The sequence below is a fragment of the Podarcis raffonei genome, chromosome 3 (genome assembly GCF_027172205.1).
Source record: "Podarcis raffonei isolate rPodRaf1 chromosome 3, rPodRaf1.pri, whole genome shotgun sequence".
In the NCBI taxonomy this organism is placed as follows: domain Eukaryota; kingdom Metazoa; phylum Chordata; class Lepidosauria; order Squamata; family Lacertidae; genus Podarcis; species Podarcis raffonei.
In genome coordinates this window covers 20,566,415-20,590,131 of record NC_070604.1, presented here as the reverse complement: position 1 = coordinate 20,590,131, position 23,717 = coordinate 20,566,415, and the positions used below count along the sequence as shown (strand labels likewise).

General features: G+C 42.0%; 1 protein-coding gene across 5 annotated transcripts in view; it reads right to left on the bottom strand.

The window, feature by feature from the left end:
• Nucleotides 1-23,717, bottom strand: part of EIPR1 (EARP complex and GARP complex interacting protein 1) — a 65,377-nt gene that overhangs the window by 26,383 nt on the left and 15,277 nt on the right. For 4 of the 5 annotated variants that reach the window (XR_008329377.1, XM_053380757.1, XM_053380756.1 and 1 more), the window contains one exon: nucleotides 6,158-6,314. The exons of the other annotated variant lie outside the window; for it this stretch is intronic. Coding sequence is in view for 3 of the 4 variants with exons in the window: in XM_053380757.1 (XP_053236732.1) it covers nucleotides 6,158-6,314 (157 nt within the window). In the remaining variant the exon portion in view is untranslated. The remainder of the gene's footprint in view (nucleotides 1-6,157; nucleotides 6,315-23,717) is intronic. 5 annotated transcript variants of the gene reach the window in all.

Sequence of the window (23,717 nt, the reverse complement as noted above, 5' to 3'; positions counted from 1 at the left end):
TGGAATAAAGTAAAAAGCAATGCACCACATTAGCGGTGTGTGGCACCTACCACCCTCCAGATGTGGCTGGATTAGATTTCCCCTCACCAATGTTTATGCTGACTGAAGATGATGGGAGTTGGGGTCCCTATTTTAGGAGGCCCACCCCTCCTGTAATAACATGAATGCATCACCAGGTAGTGGAACCCGAAACAGACTATCACATCATTTTAATCCTATGATGGCTTTAGTACGCCATGCAGAAAAGGTAAAATAAGCCTTACCCCATTGTGTTGGAGATACTTTTAACTCATATTTGTATTCAGATACCTGAGCAAAGCCCTTAACTACATGTGATTTGTCTGCATAGTCAATCACTATCAACAATTGGGAGATATTGCAAACAGAAGGTGGAAGATGCAACAAGGGGGTTTTCTTCTCTTGGACTTGTTCCTCAATAACAGAGAGGAATAGATCAACGAAGTGAAAGTACTGGGAACCTTGGGAGGAAGTGATCATGTTCTCTTGGGTTTCATTGGAGTCAATTTGATTCCCTCCCCCTCTTTCTTTTTTCCTTTCTCCTCCTGTGATGAGGCTGCATTTTAATGTTTCAATGTTATATTTTAATCTTGTTTTTAAGTTGTATTCATTCAACTTGTTTTTATTATTGCTTGTTAGCCACCCTGAGCCCGGCCTTGGCTGGGGAGGGCGGGGTATAAATAAAATTTATTATTATTTATTATTATTATTATACACAGGCAAGGGAATGCTAAGGGTAATCAGACATGCACTCACTAATGGTTCCTCATCATTCTAGAAAAAAAGTGACAAGTGGGGTGCCACATTTTGTCTTGGGCCTAAAGGTATTAAGCAGATGCTCATCAAATTTGTAGATGACACCAAACTGGGAGGGGTAGCAAATGCCACAGAAGGCAGAAATTGGGATACAATATGACCATAACAGATTGGAGAACTGGGCCCAAACTAACAAAATGAATTTCAATAGGGACAAATGTAAGAACCAGCTACACAAATATAAGATGTGGGACACCTGGCTTGCTAATAGTACATGTGAAAAGGATCTATCTAGGGGTCTTAGTAGACCACAAGCTTAACATGAATCAACAGTGTGGTGTGTGGGGGGGGGGAGAAGGTTAATGCTATTCTAGGCTGCATCAACCGACGTATAGTGCCCCGATACCACTCTATTTTGCCTTGGTCAGACCACACCTAGAGTACTTTGTCCAATTCTGGGCACCACAATTGAAGAAGGATATTGACAAGCTGGAAGGTATGCAGATGAAGGCAACCAAGATGATAAAGGGTATGGAAACCAAGCCTTATGAGGAACAGTTGAGGGAATTTGGTATGTTTAACCTGGAAAATATATGATAGCCATCTTGAAATATCTAAAGCAGCGGTTCTCAACCTGTGGGTCCCCAGATGTTGTTGGACTACAACTCCCATCATCCCTGAGCTATGGTCTTGCTAGCTAGGGGTGATGGGAGTTGTAGTCCAACAACATCTGGGGACCCACAGGTTGAGAAAGGCTGATCTAAAGGGTTGTCACGTGGAAAATGGAGCAAGCTTGTTTTCTCCTGCTCTGGAGGCTAGGACCCGAATCAATGGATTCAAGTTACAAGAAAGGAGATTCCAACTAAACATCTGGAAGAACTTTCTGATAGTAAGAACTGTTCAAAAGTGGAATGGTCTCCATTGGGAGGTGGTGAACTCTCCTTCCAGAGGTTTTCAAGCAGAGGTTGGATGGTCATCTGTCATGGATGCTTCAGTTGAGATTTCCGCATTGCAGGGGGTTGAACTAGATGACCCTCGCGGTCCATTCCAACGCTACAATTTTATGATTTGAAGGGGAAAGAGTCTCTGAATAATTAAGAGCTTGCTGCCTTAGTTTCATCTCAAGAAAAGAAACTGTTATATTCATTGGCAATGCAAAGTAACAAAAAACACTCAAGGGATTTGTGTTAGACATCTGATTCCTGGCCTATTTTTTTTAAAGACTGCTGATTTATATATTCACAACCCTATACTGTTTAAAAAAACAAAAAAAAGTTGAGAGAGACAACCAAAGCAGTAGCACCCAAATGAGGAAGAGAGCTTCAAGAAAATGAAAGAGGGAACTATTTTATGAACTATTTAGGTCAGCGACTACCCACTTTAAGCGTCAACCTTCTTCCTGAGCACTTAGAAAATATCTTTCACATATGTTTCCATTTACAATTGCTTAACACCTATTGAAGAAGTGTGATCCCTTGCTCAGCGATATTATGCATATGAAAACAAGTATTTTTGTTTCCAATCCATGACAGGGTTTGTTTGATATCACCACTGGAAGGTGAGCTAAACATCTAGAAATATATTTTCAAATTGTCTGGAATTTAGGCTGCAATTCTATGCACAATTAACTGGAAGTAAGTCCTACCAAACTCAATAGGACTTAGTTCTGAGCAAACATGCATACGATTGCAGTGTTAGGGTCCAAGTATGGTAAGAATGGTAAAAAAAGATTTTGCTCTAATGATTTACCGATATTGGAATCCTTTTTCAAAAGCCATTTCTATGGGTGCTAATTCTACTGCCTTTCACTTACATTAAGATATCTTTAAAGTTTTCAGAAAGTGAACATTATCATTGGCATTTCTGATTTTCAATGAGCTGTAAGACGTTGTTAGTAACCTGACAGAAAGGGTGCTAATTAGAAAGAAGTATAACTCAATGAACACACCTTGAGAACATCTAACAGTATTCAATCGGTCCTTGCGAGATGGGCATTTTATTTCATTACTAATTCATTTTATTGGATCTCATAGCTCACTCTTTTATAGATGCGATTGTAGCAATCCTTCAGGATTTATGGTGAAAATGAAGGTTACCGTTCTCTCCCCCCCCCCCTTAAATAAAATAATTCCCTTATACCAGTCTCCAGTTCTTGTAAATTACGGTACTGTAATCGTGAAGACCAAAGTCTGAAATGCACGCTATGAACTGCTGGCAGCCAAGTGACAATTTTGTTTAAAAAGAAGCATAGTGCCCCAAACAGGCTGATTTTTAACCTCTTATCATGAAAGGTTCATGTTTTTTGTTTTAATCTTCAGCAAGCTCCTTGCTCCTAACCATGTTTCAAAAACTTTTAAAGCCTGCATCAAGCTGAGAAAACTTTTTACTTTAACTAATGGTTGAAGATGTGTCAATTACCTGCTCTTGCTGCAGAAATGTTACAGCCAAGCAGAGCCTAACCAGCTGTTAGGCATGGTAAGGCAGCTGCTTCAGGCGGCAGAAACCCAACAAACATCATGCCCAAAGGTGCCCCAGTGGCAGAGATGTGCCGCCAGAAGTGTTGATTTGGGGCAAGATTTCGCCTGAAATCATACAAGAGCTTGCAGAGCGCACAATGCCTAATGAGTTTTGGGGTGAAATCTCGCCCAAAATCAGCACGATCTTGCCCAAAATCAGTGCTGATGGCAGTGGCACTTCTCTGCCAGCAGTGGGTGTGGCAGGGTGTGCAGCAGTGGCAGAGCAGGTGGCGGAGGCAGGAGTAGGGAGGTGGTGGTAACTTGCCTAAAAGGAACAACATATTTGAATTGTGGTCCCTGGTTAGAACTAGCCATATGGAAAGGCGGTTTTAGGTTCATGTGACAATGTTTCACAATTCTCCCTCTCTCCCAATGTGTGTGTGCGTGTTGCTGTTGGTCTATTCAGCAGACGGCTTCTGATTGTGCATAGAGTACCAGAATGATACACCTTCCTAAACAGAAAAAACCTCTTAGCACAAATTTATGGCGTTTCCCTCTATGTTGTGCTAAATATTCAGGGACTGAGATAACTTTGTTAGCTATAATTCTTTAGGTTCCACATGTGGGACATGGACATATTGACAAGAAGCATTTCGGGTCAATTTCTACCTAAAACACAATGAACATTTATCTGAAAGCCTGATACAGGTCCAATTCTTTCATTTATTCTGTGAGCATATGCACCCCATATTTGAAAGGGTAACACAATGTGCCTGACACTTTACAGAATGCAGGAGGACAGGTCGCTGTTCCTAGGAGCTTACAATCTGAAATTGGGACACAGGAAACAACAGAGAAAGTAGAGAAAGAGAGGGGTATGGTGAAGCAAGCAGAGAAAAGCGGCAAAGATAAAGCCAAGGCTACGTGCCCACTCAACAGGTTGGAACAGCAGAAAGCAGCAGCGCTTGTTGATTTTGCTGCAACAGATCAAGACTTCCATGGCATCCTGAAGATTGGCAAACAGTGTAAGCTTTCATGGGTCAGAAAATGGGCATCTGGCAAAGCTTATGTCACAGTAAGTTTGTCGGTGTTTATGGTACCACAAGACCATTGTTGCTGCATCTTTTTTACTGAAATTTATTTTCATTCATAACAACAACGCCTCAGGTTACAAACGCTTCAGGTTACAAACTCCGCTAACCTGGAAGAGGTACCTCAAGCTGAGAACTTTGCCCCAGGATGAGAACGGAAATCGTGTGCTGGCAGTGCAGCGGCAGCAAGAGGCTCCATTAGCAAAAGCACACCTCTAGTTAAGAACAGTTTAAGGCTAAGAATGGACCTCCAGAACTAATTAAGTTTGTAACTAGAGGTACCAGTGTGTGTGTGTGTGTGTGTGTGTGTGTGTGTGTAGTAACAAAGCTGATGTAAACAAGGGAAATATAACAGGATGTGGTGACCCACTGGTCATATTGTTTGGAAATGTTACAGACTTGGTCTTATCTGTTGCTATGGAACTGGTAATACACTTGTTAACAGCCACTGTTATCTTATTCTATTTATTAAATTGATATACTGTCCTTCATCCAAAGACCACAAGGTGGTTTGCAACATAAAAATACAAAATGAGAACACAATATACATAATAAAACAAAAACAAACCAATAGCCCCCCCTTCCCTCAAACACATACATATTTGGGGGAAATGGGCACTCCCACATTAGAAGACTGGATAGTAAGAGTCTATGAGATAGCCCATGTAGTAAAGATAATGCTATACCAGTGCAAGGAAGCAGACAACTGGATAACCACTTTTGTGATGGACTGGTCAACTGGCGGAACAAGACTCTCAAGAAAAAACCCAGCAATATGTACTACTGGAAACACTCTGAAGAGCAATACCTTATATATGTATGCAGTTGTACCTGGGAAGTCGAACAGAATCCGTTCCGGAAGTCCGTTTGACTTCCAAAACGTTCGGAAACCAAAGTGCAGCTTCTGATTGACTGCAGGAAGCTCCTACAGCCATTTGGAAGCCACACTGGATGCTGGGCTTCCGTTTGAAAACCAGAACACTCACTTCTGGGTTTTGATTGTTCGGGAGCCAAGGCGTTTTGAGATCCAAGGTACGACTGTACTTAAAGCTACATTTTTTAATACTAGCAGCCTGGTGTTGTTTGGGAGTTTTAAGAAACTCTCAAAACCAGTGCAGTTTTGAAATGTTCCATCCACCATCTTCATTCAAAATAGGACACAGCTGTATCCAAACATAGATGAAAACCTGATCCTTCATCTCAGGAACCGGCATGCAAAATTTGGTTAGGATGCCTTAACAGTCTTACCAGTACACAAACATATAAAGGGGGTGGGGATTTTCATCAATAACGCTGTAAACACACATCATTCATCATTAACTAATTAGAAGGGAATGTGAAAAGCTTTCTTTGATAATACTCCGCAATCAGTTCTTGATAGGAAAGAACTTTTTTTGCGATAAAAGTGCACAATAAAATCAAATCTCAACTTCAGGGTAGACCAAACATAGGAGAGAAAGTTAGAACCCAAACAAAGATCAAAACAGAATTTCCAAGTTATAGAGAATGTGACTGAACGGCTAGCATTAGTTGTTGTGCAGATGAACATATATACATGTACAAAAGGAAAGACACAGCAGAACTGCAGAAAGATAGTTGCGCCAATGTTGAGTTTGCAGGACTAATGCTTTTAATCCCTGATGCTGTTTGGAATAAATCTCCACCCCCCCCCTCACAGAAAGCCCCAGAAGAAGTCAGTATGTATGATTTCTCAGAAGTACGTATATTTAAAATGTGCAAACCCCAAACTTACTATAAACCTGCATTGAACAGAATAGGTCTATCCTTCACATCCCCCCCCCCCTTCCTGAGAGTATAAAATATGCAGAATCCTACCCGGCCATATTGCCATGGGCCGTGTTGTCAAGGTGACAGAGTAGCTCCAGGGTTTGAGCGTTGCTTGATGAATCATCAGGGGATTCATGACTGCCTGATTCCAATTCCTTCGGCATCCTCCAAACAGCCGCACATGTCATGACTTTACTGTCTGAAGCTAAGGAACAGAGGATAATGTCAACAGATCACAGTATGGGGAGATGGAGGGGGGGGAGGAAAGGCTTTCTGGAATACGGTTCATCAGTATTTTCATAACCATAGGCGAGTCACAGCACATCTGCCATTTAAAATATTTAAATAATCCTACTGAACTTTATTCTGACGATATGGCACACAGGCAAAATGATGGGTTACAAAGGAAGCAAGCAGTTTAACACACAGCCCATAATTAGCACAGATTTAACTCAGATTTCTCACATTTTAAAGCCAAACATCCAGTGGAAGTAGTTTTCCAGGGCTGCTTCCCATATGTCCATTTCAATTAATATTGGAAATTACAGCGAGCTGTTGCTAAGAGTACCATTTTTCACCTTAATGCAGGCACAGTTTTTAAGGTCTCCCTCTCTGGCTTTGCTGGGTTGCCTTTAATTTGCATGTGCGGCACTAAATCACCTCCTCTGCAGAGAACGACGTTTTTAAAGCCCTATACTTTCAGAGAGCGCCTGCTTCAGTCCTTTCAGCAGAAAGTCTGAACAATCCAATCTCTGAGTCCCTGGTTTATTGGCTCCCCAAAACATTTCAAACCCAAGGCCGTTGCCAGTTCCAGAATTTCCAGGAGCTACCTAAGAAACGCACAGAATGGAAAACTATTGACATGCTTACAAGTGCTCAAAGACCCTTGTTGCTCTGTGGCACTTTTGACTCTCCAGGTGTTGCTAGACTCCACCTCCCGTCAGCCCCAGTCTGCATAGCCAATAGTCAGGTGATGTTAGTTGTAACCCAAAATCATACGGCAGGCCACAGGTTCCCCATCTGTAGTGTAATGGGGCACGCCACAGGTTCCTCATCTGTAGTGTAATGGGTATTGGAGGTAATCCCAAAAAAGCTCCTGCTTCATGGAAGTTGTGGAAAGCTCTTGCACACCACATTGAATAAATGAAACTGACCAACCCCAAGAACAATGAGCGATATCCAACTAAGTCAGAGGGTGTCCTCCAAGTATGACTCCATATATAATTATCACTCCATATATGATTAACATGGAATATCCCCCAATATAGTCACATGAATACAAGTATCGCCAGTTCTGGTTTCCAATCCCTAAATCAGGCATAGGCAAACTCAGTCCTCCAGATGTTTTGGGACTACAACTCCCATCATCCCTAGCTAACAGGACCAGTGGTCAGGGATGATGGGAGTTGTAGTCCCAAAACATCTGGAGGGCCGAGTTTGCCTATGCCTGCCCTATATCATCCATGCTAAATTTATACCGTTGCAGAATCAGTGACAAATTTATTACCATCCTGATCTAGCAATGTTTCAAACACTCCCTAAGCCTGATTTCAAAAGGTTATACAATTGTACAATGACAATGTGTTTACTATGTTCATATGTCTTTTTCCCCCCTTTGTATTTATTTATTCATTCCCCTGATTGTTTGGCTTCTGCTGTTTAGTGTTGGGTGTACTTTTGTAGCACCACAAGTTATTCTGCAATCAGCGGGCATGTACACATTGAAACACGGAAAATTTTCAATAAATAGTTAATGCTTAACAAAAGGCTATGCAAGGATAGGGGAGAAAACCTGGTGAAAGCTGCAAGGAGTGAGCGGCTCAACACGCAAAACCCCACATTTCATGAAGGGCATGAAAAACAACAATGCCTAAATGTCATTAGTGAAGGAGGACAATAAACTCTCCAGATACAAATGTTCTGAACTATTAGGCTTAACTAAAAAGTTCTAGCAGTTACATATAATAATTAGCAAGGCAAAAGCAGGGAAGATAAATATCAGGACTGATTTTACATTTATGATGCATAAATGTAAAATGCAGTTTTAGAACCTACTTCTAAACATGAGCCTAGAATGTGGATATAGGCTAAGACCTCTGCTTAAATACAGAACCTGTATTAGGCACTGAAAGTAGTAGCATTAGCATACAAGTGTTTTATAACATTAGTTTTTACAACATCCCTATGAGGTAGGTTAAGGCGGGGACGACGACAGTGAATTACTCAAGGCTCTCCAATGAACTCCAGTGGCCAAAATGGAATCTCTACAATATGGAAGTCCATTCCTATTGGTTGAGCTGCTCTATCCACCTGAATGTAAGCGAAACCAATAAGCCATTGAGGTTCTCTGCAAAAGAGTACATATTTGGGGAGTATGTGGCCCTCCAAAGATTGTTGGGAGCACCAACAATGGTCAAAGATGATGGAAGTTATAGTACAACAACATCTGGAAAGCCACAGGTTCCCCATCCCTATGACAGAGAATGCACAGAAGCATCCCTGTATCATAATGTGGAAAACTAAGGAGAGGGAGATGCAGAAGATTGACAGAAATAAGCGACATTTAATTTTGCAGAATCCGAATACTAAATGTACTTAACTAACAATGTAGGTAAAACAACACTAATAAATGAAGTCTAAGGTTGCTAAGTATGTATATCTGCTTCTTTGATACAAAATTAACTACTTCAGTTTCAGACAAACATTTCCTTATTACCTAGTTCAAGAGGGAAACATGAATAAATATTATCTGCTATTGTATGGTACAAGTATATTGACTAACAGATTTCTTGGCTTAAACATGGTTTAGATCCTTTGGTTATTATTATATACTGGCAGATAAGACCCAGGGTAGATTTCTGTCAGCAGATCACTAACATTGGGTGGAACTGAGCTACCACAACTAACTAACTAACTAACTTATTTTCTATACCTCCCTTCATCTAAGGATCACAGAGCGGTTTACAACATAAAGTCACAAAAATATACAGTGGTACCTCTGGATGCGAATGGGATCCATTCCGCGTTCACGGGTCACAATTCACCGCTCCCACGCATGCGCGTGACGTCATTTTGAGCGTCTGCGCATGTGCAAGTGGCGCTCTGTTACTTCCGGGTCGCCGCGGAACGCAACCCAAAAAGGCTTAACCTGAAGCGACTTCAACCCGAGGTATGACTGTACAGTGGTACCTCGGATTAAGTACTTAATTCATTCCGGAGGTCCATTCTTAACCTGAAACTGTTCTTAACCTGAAGCACTACTTTAGCTAATGGGGCCTCCCGCTGCTGCCATGCCACTAGCACGCGATTTCCGTTCTCATCCTGAGGTAAAGTTCTTAACCTGAAGCACTATTTCTGGGTTAGCGGAGTGTGTAACCTGAAGTGTATGTAACCTGAAGTGTATGTAACTTGAAGTGTATGTAACCCGTGGTACCACTGTATAACATAGTAACAAAATACTACCATATTGTTTTTCTAACCCCATTAAGAAACCTGTCCTAGGTTAAGAGTCCAGTTAGTGCCCATGTGCTCCCAAAAGAGTAATCCAGCAGACAATTCTGCTAATGGGAAGAAGAGGTGGTTTTTAGCCATTCCACCCAGCACCCTCCAAAATCAACTCTGCAGATGAGGGACTCTCCAGAAGATGGTGGAAGGTGGCAAGGGAAATGGGCAAAAAACCACTCCCCCTCCTCTTCCATTAGTGAAGGCACCCACTGGAACAAAGGTCCGTTTCTAAGTGCAAGGGTACCAACTGGACTCCACCCGCAAGGTCCTGCCCTGTGGCACATTCCCCCTCGGAACACTGTACCTAGCCTAGGAATGACTAGTGTGTTGGGAAAACAAGATTCCGTGCAAATGTAATAAACTGACCAATTTCTCGTTTCTTTGCTATCACTACAGGCCAAGCTAAGGTTTGGAAACACTGAAGACTGCCCCCCTTTTAAAAAGGGGGGGGGAACTAATTGGAGACTGGCTAGACAGATCTCTTTCAAAGTACAATAGCTGCTAATTATATCAAGACCGTGCATATTTGCAGGCACAAGACAGTCTGTTGAGTAGGAAGGTATCAGATTTTCGCATCTTGCAAACCTGGCTGACATTCCTTGGAGTCTAGCAAGCAGTCCTCCCTCTCCACTGAGAGGCTGTGATATGATGCATCTCTGTCCCGTCTGTGTGCCCAAAATACATTAGGAGCTTATTTTCTGGTCTCAGCCTATGTTGCTGTTTTTGGAGGCATTCTTTACACCTTTTTCTGAATTTCCATCTTGTGGAATGCTCTGATTTTTTCAGTGTTATGACATCTTGCAGTAAGGCCACAGAGTCTCAAACTAAGGGCATGGAGCCCTACAAATAGAGATACTACTGTGAGAAGGAAAAGACTGGGCACATACCTGTGTGTACCTCTTGAGAAAAGCTCAGAAAAGAAGGTTCCCCCCAAACAGTCCAATAAGACCTGGGGAATGGAATACCCCAGAAAATCAAATGACAAGCCTACTACAAACCTGGAAGGAAGGAAGGAAGGAAGGAAGGAAGGAAGGAAGGAAGGAAGGAAGCAAAATTCAACTGGGCTTGACCAAGTTTTTGGGTATACTTAAATAGCTCTTTGTATTACTGTCGCTATACATTTAGCCCCATAATATTTGTTATCCTTTGAAATTCAGAAGTCACTCTTTCTAGAACCTTTTCCTCAAACAATACCAGTAGAGAATGCATTCAGAAAGTCCTCAGTGCCAGTGAAAGTAATATGCTTTTAAGCCAGTCAAGACTAAACTTGCTCTAGTAATTTCAATGGGAATGTGTCGGAACTAACTTTAGATGCACCAGGCCTATACATTTCCTAGGACAGTTTTCTAGCTTTGCCACACTTAACATAAATTGGTATCCACAATGTTGCCAGGAGAGTTAACTTGGCTACACAAGGTTTTATTTTAATCTTCTCTACAGCACTTTCCAGAAGAACTGATAGACCTAAGTAGTTGAGTGGCCTTTGATCAGTCGGGAGAGATGGGCTGTGTAAAGGGAATTGGGGTTGCTCGTGCGTAAGGGGGCTGCTGCTCTAGGCAACGTTGTCTGGCTAAACCTTTCCCTGGCTGGACAGCCCTTTCTCCATGGCTGTCTCAGTCACTGGCAGAATCCGTCAGTGGGCGTTTCCTGAACTTCTTCCAACATAAAAGCTCCTTGACGTCAAGTCTCCGCCTAGCCTCCCTGCGCGGAAGTCTTCTGCGCAGAGTGGGCATGGCCAGCGGAGGTCCTGGGCTCTCCCCGCTGGTCTCTGTGGAAGAGTCTTGGAGCCATCTCTCCGAAGTCCTTCCCTGCTCCCCTTTCTTCCTGGTGTCACGCCGATTTCCTTCCCCAAAGGAAGTGTTCTCTCTCTCCCTGCTGGTCCCTTCTCCTGCATTGTTGGGGAGCCTTACCTCCACTCTTGGCTCCAATGGCAGTTCCCTGACAGGCTGATAGAAACCAACTCCTAGAGGCTGAGATACCTTCGGCCGCCCAATAAAATTTGAGGGACTGGGCCTCCCCAAAGTTGATGGGCATTGCCATTCAAATGGTGTGCATGTGCCATGTCATGTGATCGATTTTGCAGGGTGGAGCTTACCTGCCCCCCCCTTCCAAAATTTTATTCATTGGCACTCCTAGATAGGCCTGGGTCCTTGAGAGAAGATATGAAGCAAATCAAAGTTTTTGTGTGTTTTTAAGCATTAAACCACCCTTACTAACACCCACACTTATCTAATGTAACCACAACTTTGGTGCCATCTGTTATATTCTTCAAACCAAAATGATTAAACACACTGACATCTTGTTTGCAACATACATTACTGGATGCTCTCTCATGCATCCCATAATCTACCCTTTGAAGGAGTTGCCTGTTACCAACCCTGGGAGTTTTAGAAATCAAGCAGTTCTACAACTCCTAAAAAGCTCATAACGTATTTTCATTGCCCATTACAGAGATGAACCCTTTATTTTTTGTCACTTACAAATCTCAAGTTTAAGGGGACGATTAAGTCCTCGCACGTGGTACTTCCTTCTTATTACTCACCCGTTTTACAGGTAAGCACTCAGAACTGCATTAACGAAATGCTCAATATACAGAAGTCGGCACATATCAGTCTGGCCAAGTCACTGAAACTCCAGCTGATGTACTGACAATTGCTTAACTTGCTTAGAAAACAACATATAGGGTGGAATTCAATGTAGCGCTAAGGAGAACGTTCTGTCAGTGCAAGCATTTATGTTTGCTCAATGGAATGACAACCTGCCCCCTGCTCCCGCTGCCAAAGCTCTGTTCTAGAGATTCTCCCAACCATGCCCTGGCCTTTGCTACTGGGATGGAGTAGTTGAATCTGCCCCATGATTTCATTTTTGTTCGTCTTTTCTACAGCTGCAGGACAGTAAGCTGAAGGCATGTGTGCAGATCATTTAATAGATTTGCAAATTACATAGATACATGTGTGGTATATCTATTTGTAAGACGTTCAAAATTATTTCAATTTGCGCATATTACAGCTGCCACTTTTAGCCCTTTTGTTTAAAAATACAATCTATGAGCAACACAGTCCAAATATTTTATACCAATGGTGTTCAACTCAGGGTGAGAAAACAGTTCTATGGTTTAGATCAGCAACCTAGCAGTTCGAAAGCACGTCAAAGTGCAAGTAGATAAATAGGTACCGCTCCGGCGGGAATGGAAACGGTGTTTCCGTGTGCTGCTCTGGTTCGCCAGAAGCGGCTTAGTCATGCTGGCCACATGACCTGGAAGCTGTACGCCAGCTCCCTCAGCCAGTAAAGCGAGATGAGCGCCGCAACCCCAGAGTCGTCCACAACTGGACCTAATGGTCAGGGGTCCCTTTACCTTTACCTAGGTCTTTGAGGTTGGTCTGCCGGACTGTTTTGGGTAAACGGCACCCGCCTTTCCCATGCCTGATGTCATATGACATTAGGTGTGGGAAATTTCAAGGCAGAATTCAAAAAGAATTCAAGTTGAAACTACAAAGAAAGAATCTTCCTTTGAAACTTTATGCCACGGCTGCCATGACACCATACGATCCCACCCACTTGTCAAAGTACCCTGTGGAGGGTTGTTGACTTCTGGATCCAACCCTCCAGCCAAACCCTGGTTTGGATCATATGAGGGATGATGATGCATATTTTTTAATTCAGATTCTGTTCGACTTGTAATAAAGACAACTGTCGTACAGACCGGCACCTTGAACTGCAGAGTACATGGCTGGTATTTGTGCCACTAGAACCTTTCTAAGATTGATTAGGCTATTTGAATACTATTGTGGAAAAGGGAAATTTTGAGTTATAATCCGTTTGCCTTCCCACAGCCAATACAGTGGTACCTCAGGTTACATACACTTCAGGTTACATATGCTTCAGGTTACAGACTCCGCTAACCCAGAAATAGTGCTTCAGGTTAAGAACTTTGCTTCAGGATGAGAACAGAAATTGGGCTCTGGCGGCGCGGCGGCAGCAGGAGGCCCCATTAGCTAAAGTGGTGCTTCAGATAAAGAACAGTTTCAGGTTAAGTACGGACCTCCAGAACGAATTAAGTACTTAACCTGAGGTACCACTGTAATCAATTTCTTCCCTTTTCCAATAAGAAGGAGATTCCATCTCTTTACAAGGAATGGTCTCTATGAGGTATGGGATTTGGTTTCCAATGTGATTTACATACTGTTTGCATTTCTGTGAAGGTTGGATGGCTGGAAATTGTTTTGTACTGTGGTTTTGTACTTTTATCTGTTGTGTCTGAAATAACACAATATAAAAGACTGTAGGCATTACAGATTTCTGCAGTTCTATTTTTTAAAAAAAGAGGAAGGAAAAAACAGAGTCTAGAAGGAGAATGCATCAAACATATGTCACATCTGTGTGAGAATAGAAGATTGCTATGAGTTCTTGTAAAGAGACTTATGTACTATGGGTAAAATGAACAAAAAATACGTTGGTCATCCTTTAATTGCATTCCCAAGTGTTTTTAACTCCAACCAAAGCTGCTGTCTGCAGAAATCCACGCTGGAGCTAGCTGAGCCAAGGCTTCAGTGGCTGACAGGACTTGCTCTTTGATGCGCTCAGGTGGTACAAAGCCAGCTGGCTGCCATTACTCTGTTGCCCTGGGAACCACAATTGAAGTGTACTTCTAAATCTGCACAGGAGGTACTTCTGCACCATTGCCGCAGCAGCTCTCGCTGTGCAAAGTTAAAGTCGCGTAGCAGCTATAGCTGCAGCCCAGCTGGTGCCCATTAATGTTCCCTGTATGACAGGAGCAAGCAGCTAGTCTTAGATGCCTCATTTTTTTTGCCACTGACAAAACAGAAGGATTTATCATTCTTATTAATGGAGATGAAACACGCTTTGCCTGTTTGAATAGGAGGGAGCTCCAAAGGTATAGCACTTTTGAAAGACAACTTTACCACCTTGCTACCTTTTGGTTCTGGCTTGCCATCATTAAGGTCCAAAATGCATCAATTTTTTGAAACCAACAAGTTCAGGGGCCACTGAACTCACTCCCAAAGTAGGGTGTGAAGATAATTTTAAAATACATCGCTGCTTGGTTGATAGACAGTATAACTTATACTCAGTAGAAATTTTTAGTATTCATATAGCACTTTCATAATGAATATGAAACCATTTGCAGTAGTCCCTGCAGATCAATACATTCCTTCCCTGTAAATCAGTATATTTTCTCTCACTGCTGAGGAATCAAGATTCTCCAGCTACTCAATGATGAGGGAAATGCACTCTTCACACACTTAGGAACACACTCGCCAATCCTTCATGCATTTCAAGATATGGTGTATATAGAGTATCAGTATTAAAAGCAGATGTCAGGAAGTCCCAATACATGTGCACTAATGGCAGACTATTACAAGTGGTTTCTTTGGATTTCAAATTACACTTGATCCAACGGAAATTGTTCTTCTGGACTCCTCTCCACCCTTTTAGAACTCACATGGCTACATCTAGTGTTAGCTTGGCAATGCAGTGCAGATCCACACATGGATTAGGGTATGTCCTGCAACTACAGTCGCACCTTGGAAGTCAATGGAATCCGTTCCAGAAGTCCGTTCGACTTCCAAAATGTTCAGAACCCAAACTGCAGCTTCTGATTGGCTGCTGGACATTCGGGTTCCAAAAGAACGTTCGCAAACTGGAACACTCACTTCCAGGTTTGCGGCGTTCAGGAGCCAAAATGTCCGAGCTCCAGGGCGTTCAGGATTCAAGGTAAGACTGCACTTGTTTTGAAGCAGAGGCTATATAGGTAAAGGTAAAGGTACCCCTGACTGTAAGGTCCAGTCGTGGACGACTCTGGGGCTGCGCGCTCATCTCGTGCTATAGGCCGAGGGAGCAGGCGTTTGTCCGCAGACAGCTTCCGGGTCATGTGGCCAGCATTACTAAGCCGCTTCTGAAGAACCACAGCAGCACACGGAAATGCTGTTTACCTTCCCGCCGGAGCGGTACCTATTTATCTACTTGCACTTTGACGTGCTTTCGAACTGCTAGGTTGGCAGGAGCAGGGACCGAGCAACGGGAGCTCACCCTGTCGCGGGGATTTGAACCGCTGACCTTCCAATCGGCAAGCCCTAGGTTCAGTGGTTTAGACCACAGCGCCACACGTGTCCTGTCCCAATTGGCTACTAAATATTGCTTTAAGGTTTAAGGAAGCCCATATAACGTTGAGCTACTCTCTGATCCTGTGGAGTTCACTAGTGGGCAACACGAGAGCCCTCTCACAACTGCAAAGAGGCAGATCTTACAACACTAGAAGGATAAATTCCCCCCAACTGTTGTGCCACAGACTGAATACTTTACTCTGTTGTCTGTATTTTGAGGAGCCCAAGCAATTGTGGGCACTCCTTTATTGCAGGTTTTTAGTAGAGGCTTCTTGAACAAGAAATGGACATTTGTCATGAATGCTTTGGTTGACATTCCCTGCACTGCAGAAAGTTGGGACTGGATAGCCCTGAGGGGCCCCTTGCAGCTCTACCATTCTGTGATTTTATGATGCCAGACAGAAGAAGGAAAGCTATCTGTTTCACTAAAGAACCAGGGATCTCTTGATTGGTTCTGTTAGGAAATGTCTGTGTGTGAAGGCAACAGGGATGTGGAGAAGGGATGTTTGTGCAAGAGGAACAGGTTGTAATTTTCAATGAGTGCTTCAAGTGGATTATGTTGATGTGGAAAGGAAATCAGTAACAGAGCGTTTTAAATATGATTGGAAATAAACTTTATCTCAATGTAGTGTTGGTGAACTTATTGTGTAACATGCAGCTCCAAGACTTCTCAAGTCCCCTTGCCAGTGTATGCGGTACGAAGCAAAAGTTTGAGAGAAGTGTGTTCATGGTTAAAGTTTAGACAGTTAAGTGTGACTGATCTAGTTAAAAAGAAAACAGTAAAGAATTCATTAAATTATGTGCTTGAATAATGGTCAATTTACTTGAGAGCCCAACTTTAGAACTTTAGAACTCTTGTGTTTATATGGCAGAAAGCCTGGAAGTTGGTTCAACCTTGTACATGTAAAGAACATGTGTATCAACTGAGGAAGGGAGAGTTAATGTTTCTTTTTTGGGGGGGGGATGTATTAATTTTCCATTCTAATTTTTTTCAACCCACATGGTTTGGATTAATTCTTGAGAATAAGTAATTAACTTTGTTTCTAATAAACCTGTCACTGCTAAAATTTGTATGAATAAACCCACGTTGGAAATAAGTTATCCTGATGTAAAAATAACTGCCCATAACTGTAACAGGGTTTTTTCCCCCTTCCATAATAATTTGCTTTTTGTAGAAATGAACAGGTAATGGAGGTCTCTGAAAACTCTTACCGCTCCTTATAGCAAAATGTTTTCTATTGCATTTGAATGAACAATAAGATTTTCTTGCTCTTTCCTCCCACAGCCAAGTAGGTAAAGGAAATTAAGCAGATAACAATAACAGTTATAAATAAACTGGAAAGAATAAATTTTCTAACTTTAAAACTTTGTACGGTTTATAGCTCTCACATGCAAAAAAGATCATTGTTTTGGAAAAACCCTTCCCCCGTTTGTCATTTTTAACCCCTTCCCATGCTAACTATGTTTTCAGGCCCAGAAGCAAATTTTGCTTTCTCTGCAAACTTAGGTGGTCCAGAAGATGCACCTCAACCCTCCTGGTGAATAGAAGAAATCTGCCAAGGAATCACTTGGAATAATGTGTTTATTGCCAGTTTATAGCCTCCCAGATGACAGCAAAGTAGCAACAGCCATTTCTTTTCACCTGCATCAAACCAGGGCTTGTGGGGTGGCGGGCAAAGGGGATCTGGAATAAGGTGACTTGTAAAGACTTTTTCTGGACTACAACTTTAAATTGAAGCTCCAGGAGATTGAAGGTATTTGTGGAAGCAACAAGAAGTTTTTCAAGACCAAGAGATTTTCATGAATAGCTAGATATAGAATTGGTATTTTGTATTATATGATCATTTGAATTGTTTGCATGATATCATTTGTATGTTTGGTGTATTGAGAATACCCATAGGAAAATGAAAATCCGTATGTAGGTTTGGCGTATCACTAAAAAGCTATTGCTGAGTATTGTGATTGCTGAAGTTGTAACAAATTATTCAAAAGTAGGCATGAAGGTTTCCCCACGTGCTTTATGTCTTTGAATGGATCAGATTGAAAATTTTGATAAGGGGTTATCATAATCCTTGAAAAGGTTATTATCAAAGGGGGACTGATAAGAATTAGAGACCCCAGGTTTATATTTTTATTATTTTGACAATGTTTCAACTTTAATTGTATTTAACCTTTTAGAATGCATTAGGTTTGGGTTCTGTGTGTTCTTCCCCCCTCCTACACTGCATTCCATCTCCCCTTATCTACCCCTGAAAGTGGTACAAATGGCAGGATATTTAAACTATTCCTGAAACTATCCAAGACCCAGGAAGAGGATTTTACGATGCTCTTCCGTCAGTGAAGGCTAGGTTGCCAGGGTAATGCTGGACATCCAAGACCTAAAATGGTCAAATGGTCTAGGCCCATCGGGGCCACTCCAAGGTGATGCGGGGGCAAAAATACCAGTATGGAGCCATGTGTGCTTTACTTCCTGACATATGTAAAGATGTTTTATGACTCTTTGCTTGCTGTGTTTGAACTATAATATAAGCTTTTGTTCTGAAGTGCCATGGGGCAGACCTCCTCAACTGGTATACAGTGGTACCTTGGGTTAAGAATTTAATTCGTTCTGGAGGTCCATTCTTAACCTGAAACTGTTCTTAACCTGAGGTACCACTTTAGCTAATGGGGCCTCCCGCTGCTGCCGCTGCACAATTTCTCTTCTCATCCTGAGGTAAAGTTCTTAACCCGAGGTACTATTTTTGGGTTAGAGGAGTCTGTAACCTGAAGCGTCTGTAACCTGAAGCGTCTGTAACCCAAGGTACCACTGTATTGAATTGAGTGAGCTCTGTCCTATTGCAATAGCTATAATAAATGCTAGGTCCCTAGATTCTGGATGCTGGACATGGAAATAGTTTCCCTGGTTCTGTGGTTTATTCAAAAGGTGTTTGTTCCTCACCTGGATAATGAACAAGGTGGTGTAGAGGTGAATTCTTACCACAAAGCCACCATGCTAAAATCACTCTATAAATAGAAACAGCACACTGAAAGAGATTTATATTCATAACTTTTCTGTGTAAGGGCAAACTCTATTCATCATGATCCAAAGACCCCCTGAAAACAATACCTTTAAAATACACTACTAACCAGGTAGCTACAGAGCTAAACAGGTTTCCTGGGAAGGGGAGGTTCCAGAGTCTGAGAGCAATGAGCAGCCATGGATGTGGTCTGGAAAAGCTCCCAATTCCACTCCCCGCCCCCACTGCTATTATTTTTCTGCAGAAAACTTCCTGTTTCCAAAGACGCATTGTTTCATAAAATGAATTAGTGCAAATAAACTAGGTAGCTTCAAAATTGTAATTTCCTTTAAAAAATAATAAATAATAATTATAGCCCTGCTCATGTTCCATCTATGCATTCCATCAACCTATGGCAAAAAAACAGGATAGAGACTGAGTTCAGCCTCCCATGCATTTGCTGGCCTGCTCCCAATCTCCATGCCTTCCACAGAAAGTGAGAATGAGCTGTACATACCCAGAGTCTGCACTCTCACTTAGCAACCCTGCTGCAACCAGTGTTTCTGATTGTACATACAGTGGCGTGAATACAAAGCCTGTCCTCCCCTTCTGCTGGACAAGCTGATGATGGAGCAGGACCAGTGGGATGCCATTCCCCACACTTCTACATTCTCAGAACACGTGGCATCCTGGATCATGTAAGAAGCAGACTACATAGCCCAGTTTACTTATCCATTACATTTAAATTCATCATAAAAGTAATATTCATTTCAGTTGCATGTTATAACAATCATCTTGCTTCTCTCATTTGGACTTTTTTTAAATATCTGGGCTACTAAGAGCAGCAAGAAACCCTTCAATTTTCAGAAAATAGAAAATGTTTTATTATTATTTTTTTGCTATTTTTCTGCTTTACTGAGTGGTTTTTGTTTTGTTGGTTTTTTTGCTGCTGCAGCCCTCGCAATGCAGTCTACCAAACAGATACCAATGTCTGATCTTCCATCACAAAATGTTATTGTCAACAGGCGATCATTAGCTGGCAAGGACTGCATTACAGTATTTGTAGTTTGTTTGTCCGTTTAATTGTTTGTTTAAAAAAAGACCACAATTCATTGATAAGCACAGGAATTCCCTTCCCCCTTCTCTCCAGCAAAAGAAAGAAGAGAAACCGCTATATGTGAAACTGCCTTTCTGTGTAGAATTTTTGTTTTTTTAAAAGCAACGCTAAAATGTGCTCTCTCAGAAAATGCCGAAGCTCTGAACAGACAGGATGTGTTGAATGATGATTTTTGACAGGGGAAAGCGGCATACCCCAAGCCCTCAAAACAGGTTATTTATCATCACATCTTCAAAATCCTCTTAACGGCAGGGCAAAAGCAGACAAAGAGACCATCACCTACAATTATGAGACTTTGCCCTCTGCCGGTTCTTTCCACCATTACATCAAGACAGACTATTGTGTAATGAGACTCTCTGTCTCTCCTCCACCCCTTTTCTTTCTCTCTTCCCTCTCCTCCTCTCTCTCTCTCTCTCTCTCACACACACACACACACACAAAACCCACCCATATTGCCGCAAGAGTGCTTTCTAGTCAACTCTTCACTTTTTACATGGGAAGAACTATGCACGGAGCTATTATCGCAGGCACAGATTTGAAATATTTATGACAGATGCCTTTGAATCATCTTTCGCCTGCACCCTCCCCAGCTTTTCGAGCGAATGAACCTTGACTTGTATGAACAAGCATGCTCTGCAGCTCCACTGTAGATAAGCCTTCATTTAATCAAACTGAACCCTCACTCACGACCCCCAAACCACCCTCATCAGTGTCAAGGAATGACACTGTCCTCTTTCCCACCGCATTTCCATAAAGCATTAGGAAACCGCTCTTTTAAATCCAAGTAAGATGAAGCTGTGAGCACGCTCTCTCTCTCTCTCTTCTCCCACCCTCCCCTCTTTCTCCCCCTACAATATTAAAGCTACAGAATGTATATGCTGAAGCCTTCATGAAATGCGAGACGGCACATCTCTCCTTCTCCTTCCTCCCCCCTTCCAATAAAGTCAGGTAATGCAAATGTGAGATCCCTACAGTATTATTAATTCTGCTATATTGCACATTGATCCAGTGATGCTGGAGCAGAGAGGTACAAGTTACATATCTATTGTGCCAGCTGATCTCTCTCAGGGACAAAGGCTTTCACCCTGAAGGAGAGGGCAGGTGGCGATGCCAGTCTCTGTGCCCTCCAAGGATTTCCCACAAAAGTAAGAGGTGAAAAAAGGGGGGGGACCAGATTTAATTTCCTACAGCTGTCACACTGATGTGATAAATCGGCATCTCTACAGCTACCAGTGTCAGACCTTATGAAACTGTCCTAGTTATAAAAGTGACAGTATCTTGGCATATAACTGATTTGTTTTAGAAGTGACTTTATTGTGCTATTTATGCCTCTTAGGAATCAAGTGATTTCCCTGCCTCCCCTTCTCCCACCCTGGAAAATAAAATAAAAAAAACCAGGCTGTGTGCTATCAAATCTTTCAACAGCACACCAATAGAGTCAAGCTTTTAATTCTGCAGTTGTAAGAAAATGTGTTTATTAGGAGTAAGTTATGCAAGCCCGAGCAACGTATTCAGTGCAGTCCACAAATGTTTTCATTTTAGGTGGAAAACCATAAACTGGAATCTAGAAGAGGCAATGACTGAACACAACTCCCCTTTCCATAATTTTGCAGACATATCAAGTGCAAAATTGCTTCTTTTCAAAGCTGCTCAGAGCTGACGTTTGGCATTTGCATTGGGTTATTTGTCAGAATGCTACTTCTTAGTCTCACCAAACTGCTGTGATGTCTGTTCTCAGAACACGTGGCATCCTGGATCATGTAAGAAGCAGACTACATAGCCCTGTTTACTTATCCATTACATTTAAATTCATCATAAAAGTAATATTCATTTCAGTTGCATGTTATAACAATAATCTTGCTTCTCTCATTTGGACTTTTTTTAAATATTTGGGCTACTAAGAGCAGCAAGGAACCCTTCAATTCTCAGAAAATAGAAAATGTTCTAGAAAAGTTAAATTGAGTAGTATAAAAGCTTGCTACGATTCCAGTGTAAGTGTGTTCTTAAAATGGTTCTCCCACGTTCAGAAAATATAAATCTTTTTTTCTTTTCTTTTTTTCTTTTTTTTTGAAAATCAAAATGTTTCCAGCAAAAGAATTTCAACTTCAGTAGGAGCACAGGAAGCTATATTACTACTAGATCTCAGATCATCCATCCATCTAGCTTTACTCCAGCCTTCCCTAACCTGGTACTTTCCAGATGTTGTTGAGCTCCACCCCCCTCACCCTCAGCCATATTGCAACATCTGGCGAGCACCAAATAGGGAAAGCCTGGTCTACTCTGCCTGGCAGGGTCTCTCAGGCCAAGATTTTTCCCATCACCTTTTACAGGGTCCTTTTTCACCTATGTGGAGAGAAACGCACAGCAGACAGCAATGCTATGAAGATGACTTTTTTTTTTAAAGACACAAATAGTTTCAGACTAGTTTACATATTTAACCCCCTCTGCCCACGAGGCCAAAATCTTGCAATAACAGAAGATACGTAAAATGTGCCCTTTTTCACAATTCATCTCCAACAATCAGTTCCGATTTCTGGAAGCCATTCCTCATAATATCTAATATGCTCAACACGGCTTGGGTAGATCAGTACGGTATTATCTGTGGAATGTTTTCTTCAGTGTTGCTGAGCCCCTTCATTACTTACTACAGGGAAACAGCAGCACCTCCAGGTAGAGGAATGTTGAAAATGAAGAGGAATATTCTAGAGATGTTCAAGAACATCCAAAGAATTGTATGGATCCAAATAATCAACAGAAGACCAACAGCAGTGAGCTGAGAACTTATCTTGAACCAAAATCATGGCCAGCAGCAGCCAGCCTCCCAATGCTCCACCAATGAAATCCTAAACCCATCTGGGATTCAACAATGGTCATCTTAAAGGACAAAAATTAATGCTCCAAAAATTAGCTCCAAATTTCTTATGCCATGTTGGCCAACTACATATTTTTAAGATGTGTTTGAGCAGATATTTCATTTTTCTTCCTCAGCTTCTACCACCTGCATCCTAGCAATGCATACTGCCCCTCACCCCAGTTACTGTCAGTTACTGAAAATTTGCCACTTCCACCCCTGCTTTCTCCACCAGAGTCCTCCGCTCTTGAAGCAGATGAACTCTCTTTCCCACCAATTATGCGTATAGAGATCTCTGGAAAACATCTCCTGCAATTGAACACTTGGCAAGGCCTGTGACCTTTCACCTCCCTACAAGTTTCCATGATGTCTGAAAGCATAGCAGAGTACACAGAATGAAAGTACCAACAGCAGGGATGAAATATCCACTGGGTGGGGAGATGGCTCACTTCTAGTACTGTATCTAATGGTGTTTTACACCTTCCTTTTTCTTCCTTGAAAGTAGATGTGGGGATGGCGATTTGAATCTCTCCAACTTGCCATTCTGATCTCAAAGTTCAATAAAGTTATTGCATTCCAAAAAAATACCCCCAAAGCAACCCTTTCAAATGGATTACCCAATGGCAAAGTTAAAACAGAGACCTCGCTTAGCTCGACAATCTGCATAAATATATTATAATTATGAACAGACTCGTCTCATTTTCACATTATCAGTATATTCTAAAGGAATGCTCAACACAATGTTCTTATTTAAAACTGCTGAAAGGGCAAAATGGGTTTGCAAATACATGCTTCTGGATTTTTTCATCTCCATCTATAGCCTATAAAAGGATTCTGAGGTGAGTGACAATTCAGTAGGACTAAGATAGGTTATAAAGCAGAAGTTTCTGAAATCCCCTGATTCTGTCATTCACACACACACACACACACACACACCCCTTAACACGCCATGGCAACTCCTTGCCTGCTGATTTGCAGCAACTGCCATGCCTTTCTGCTTGAATTTCCATGTGCCTGA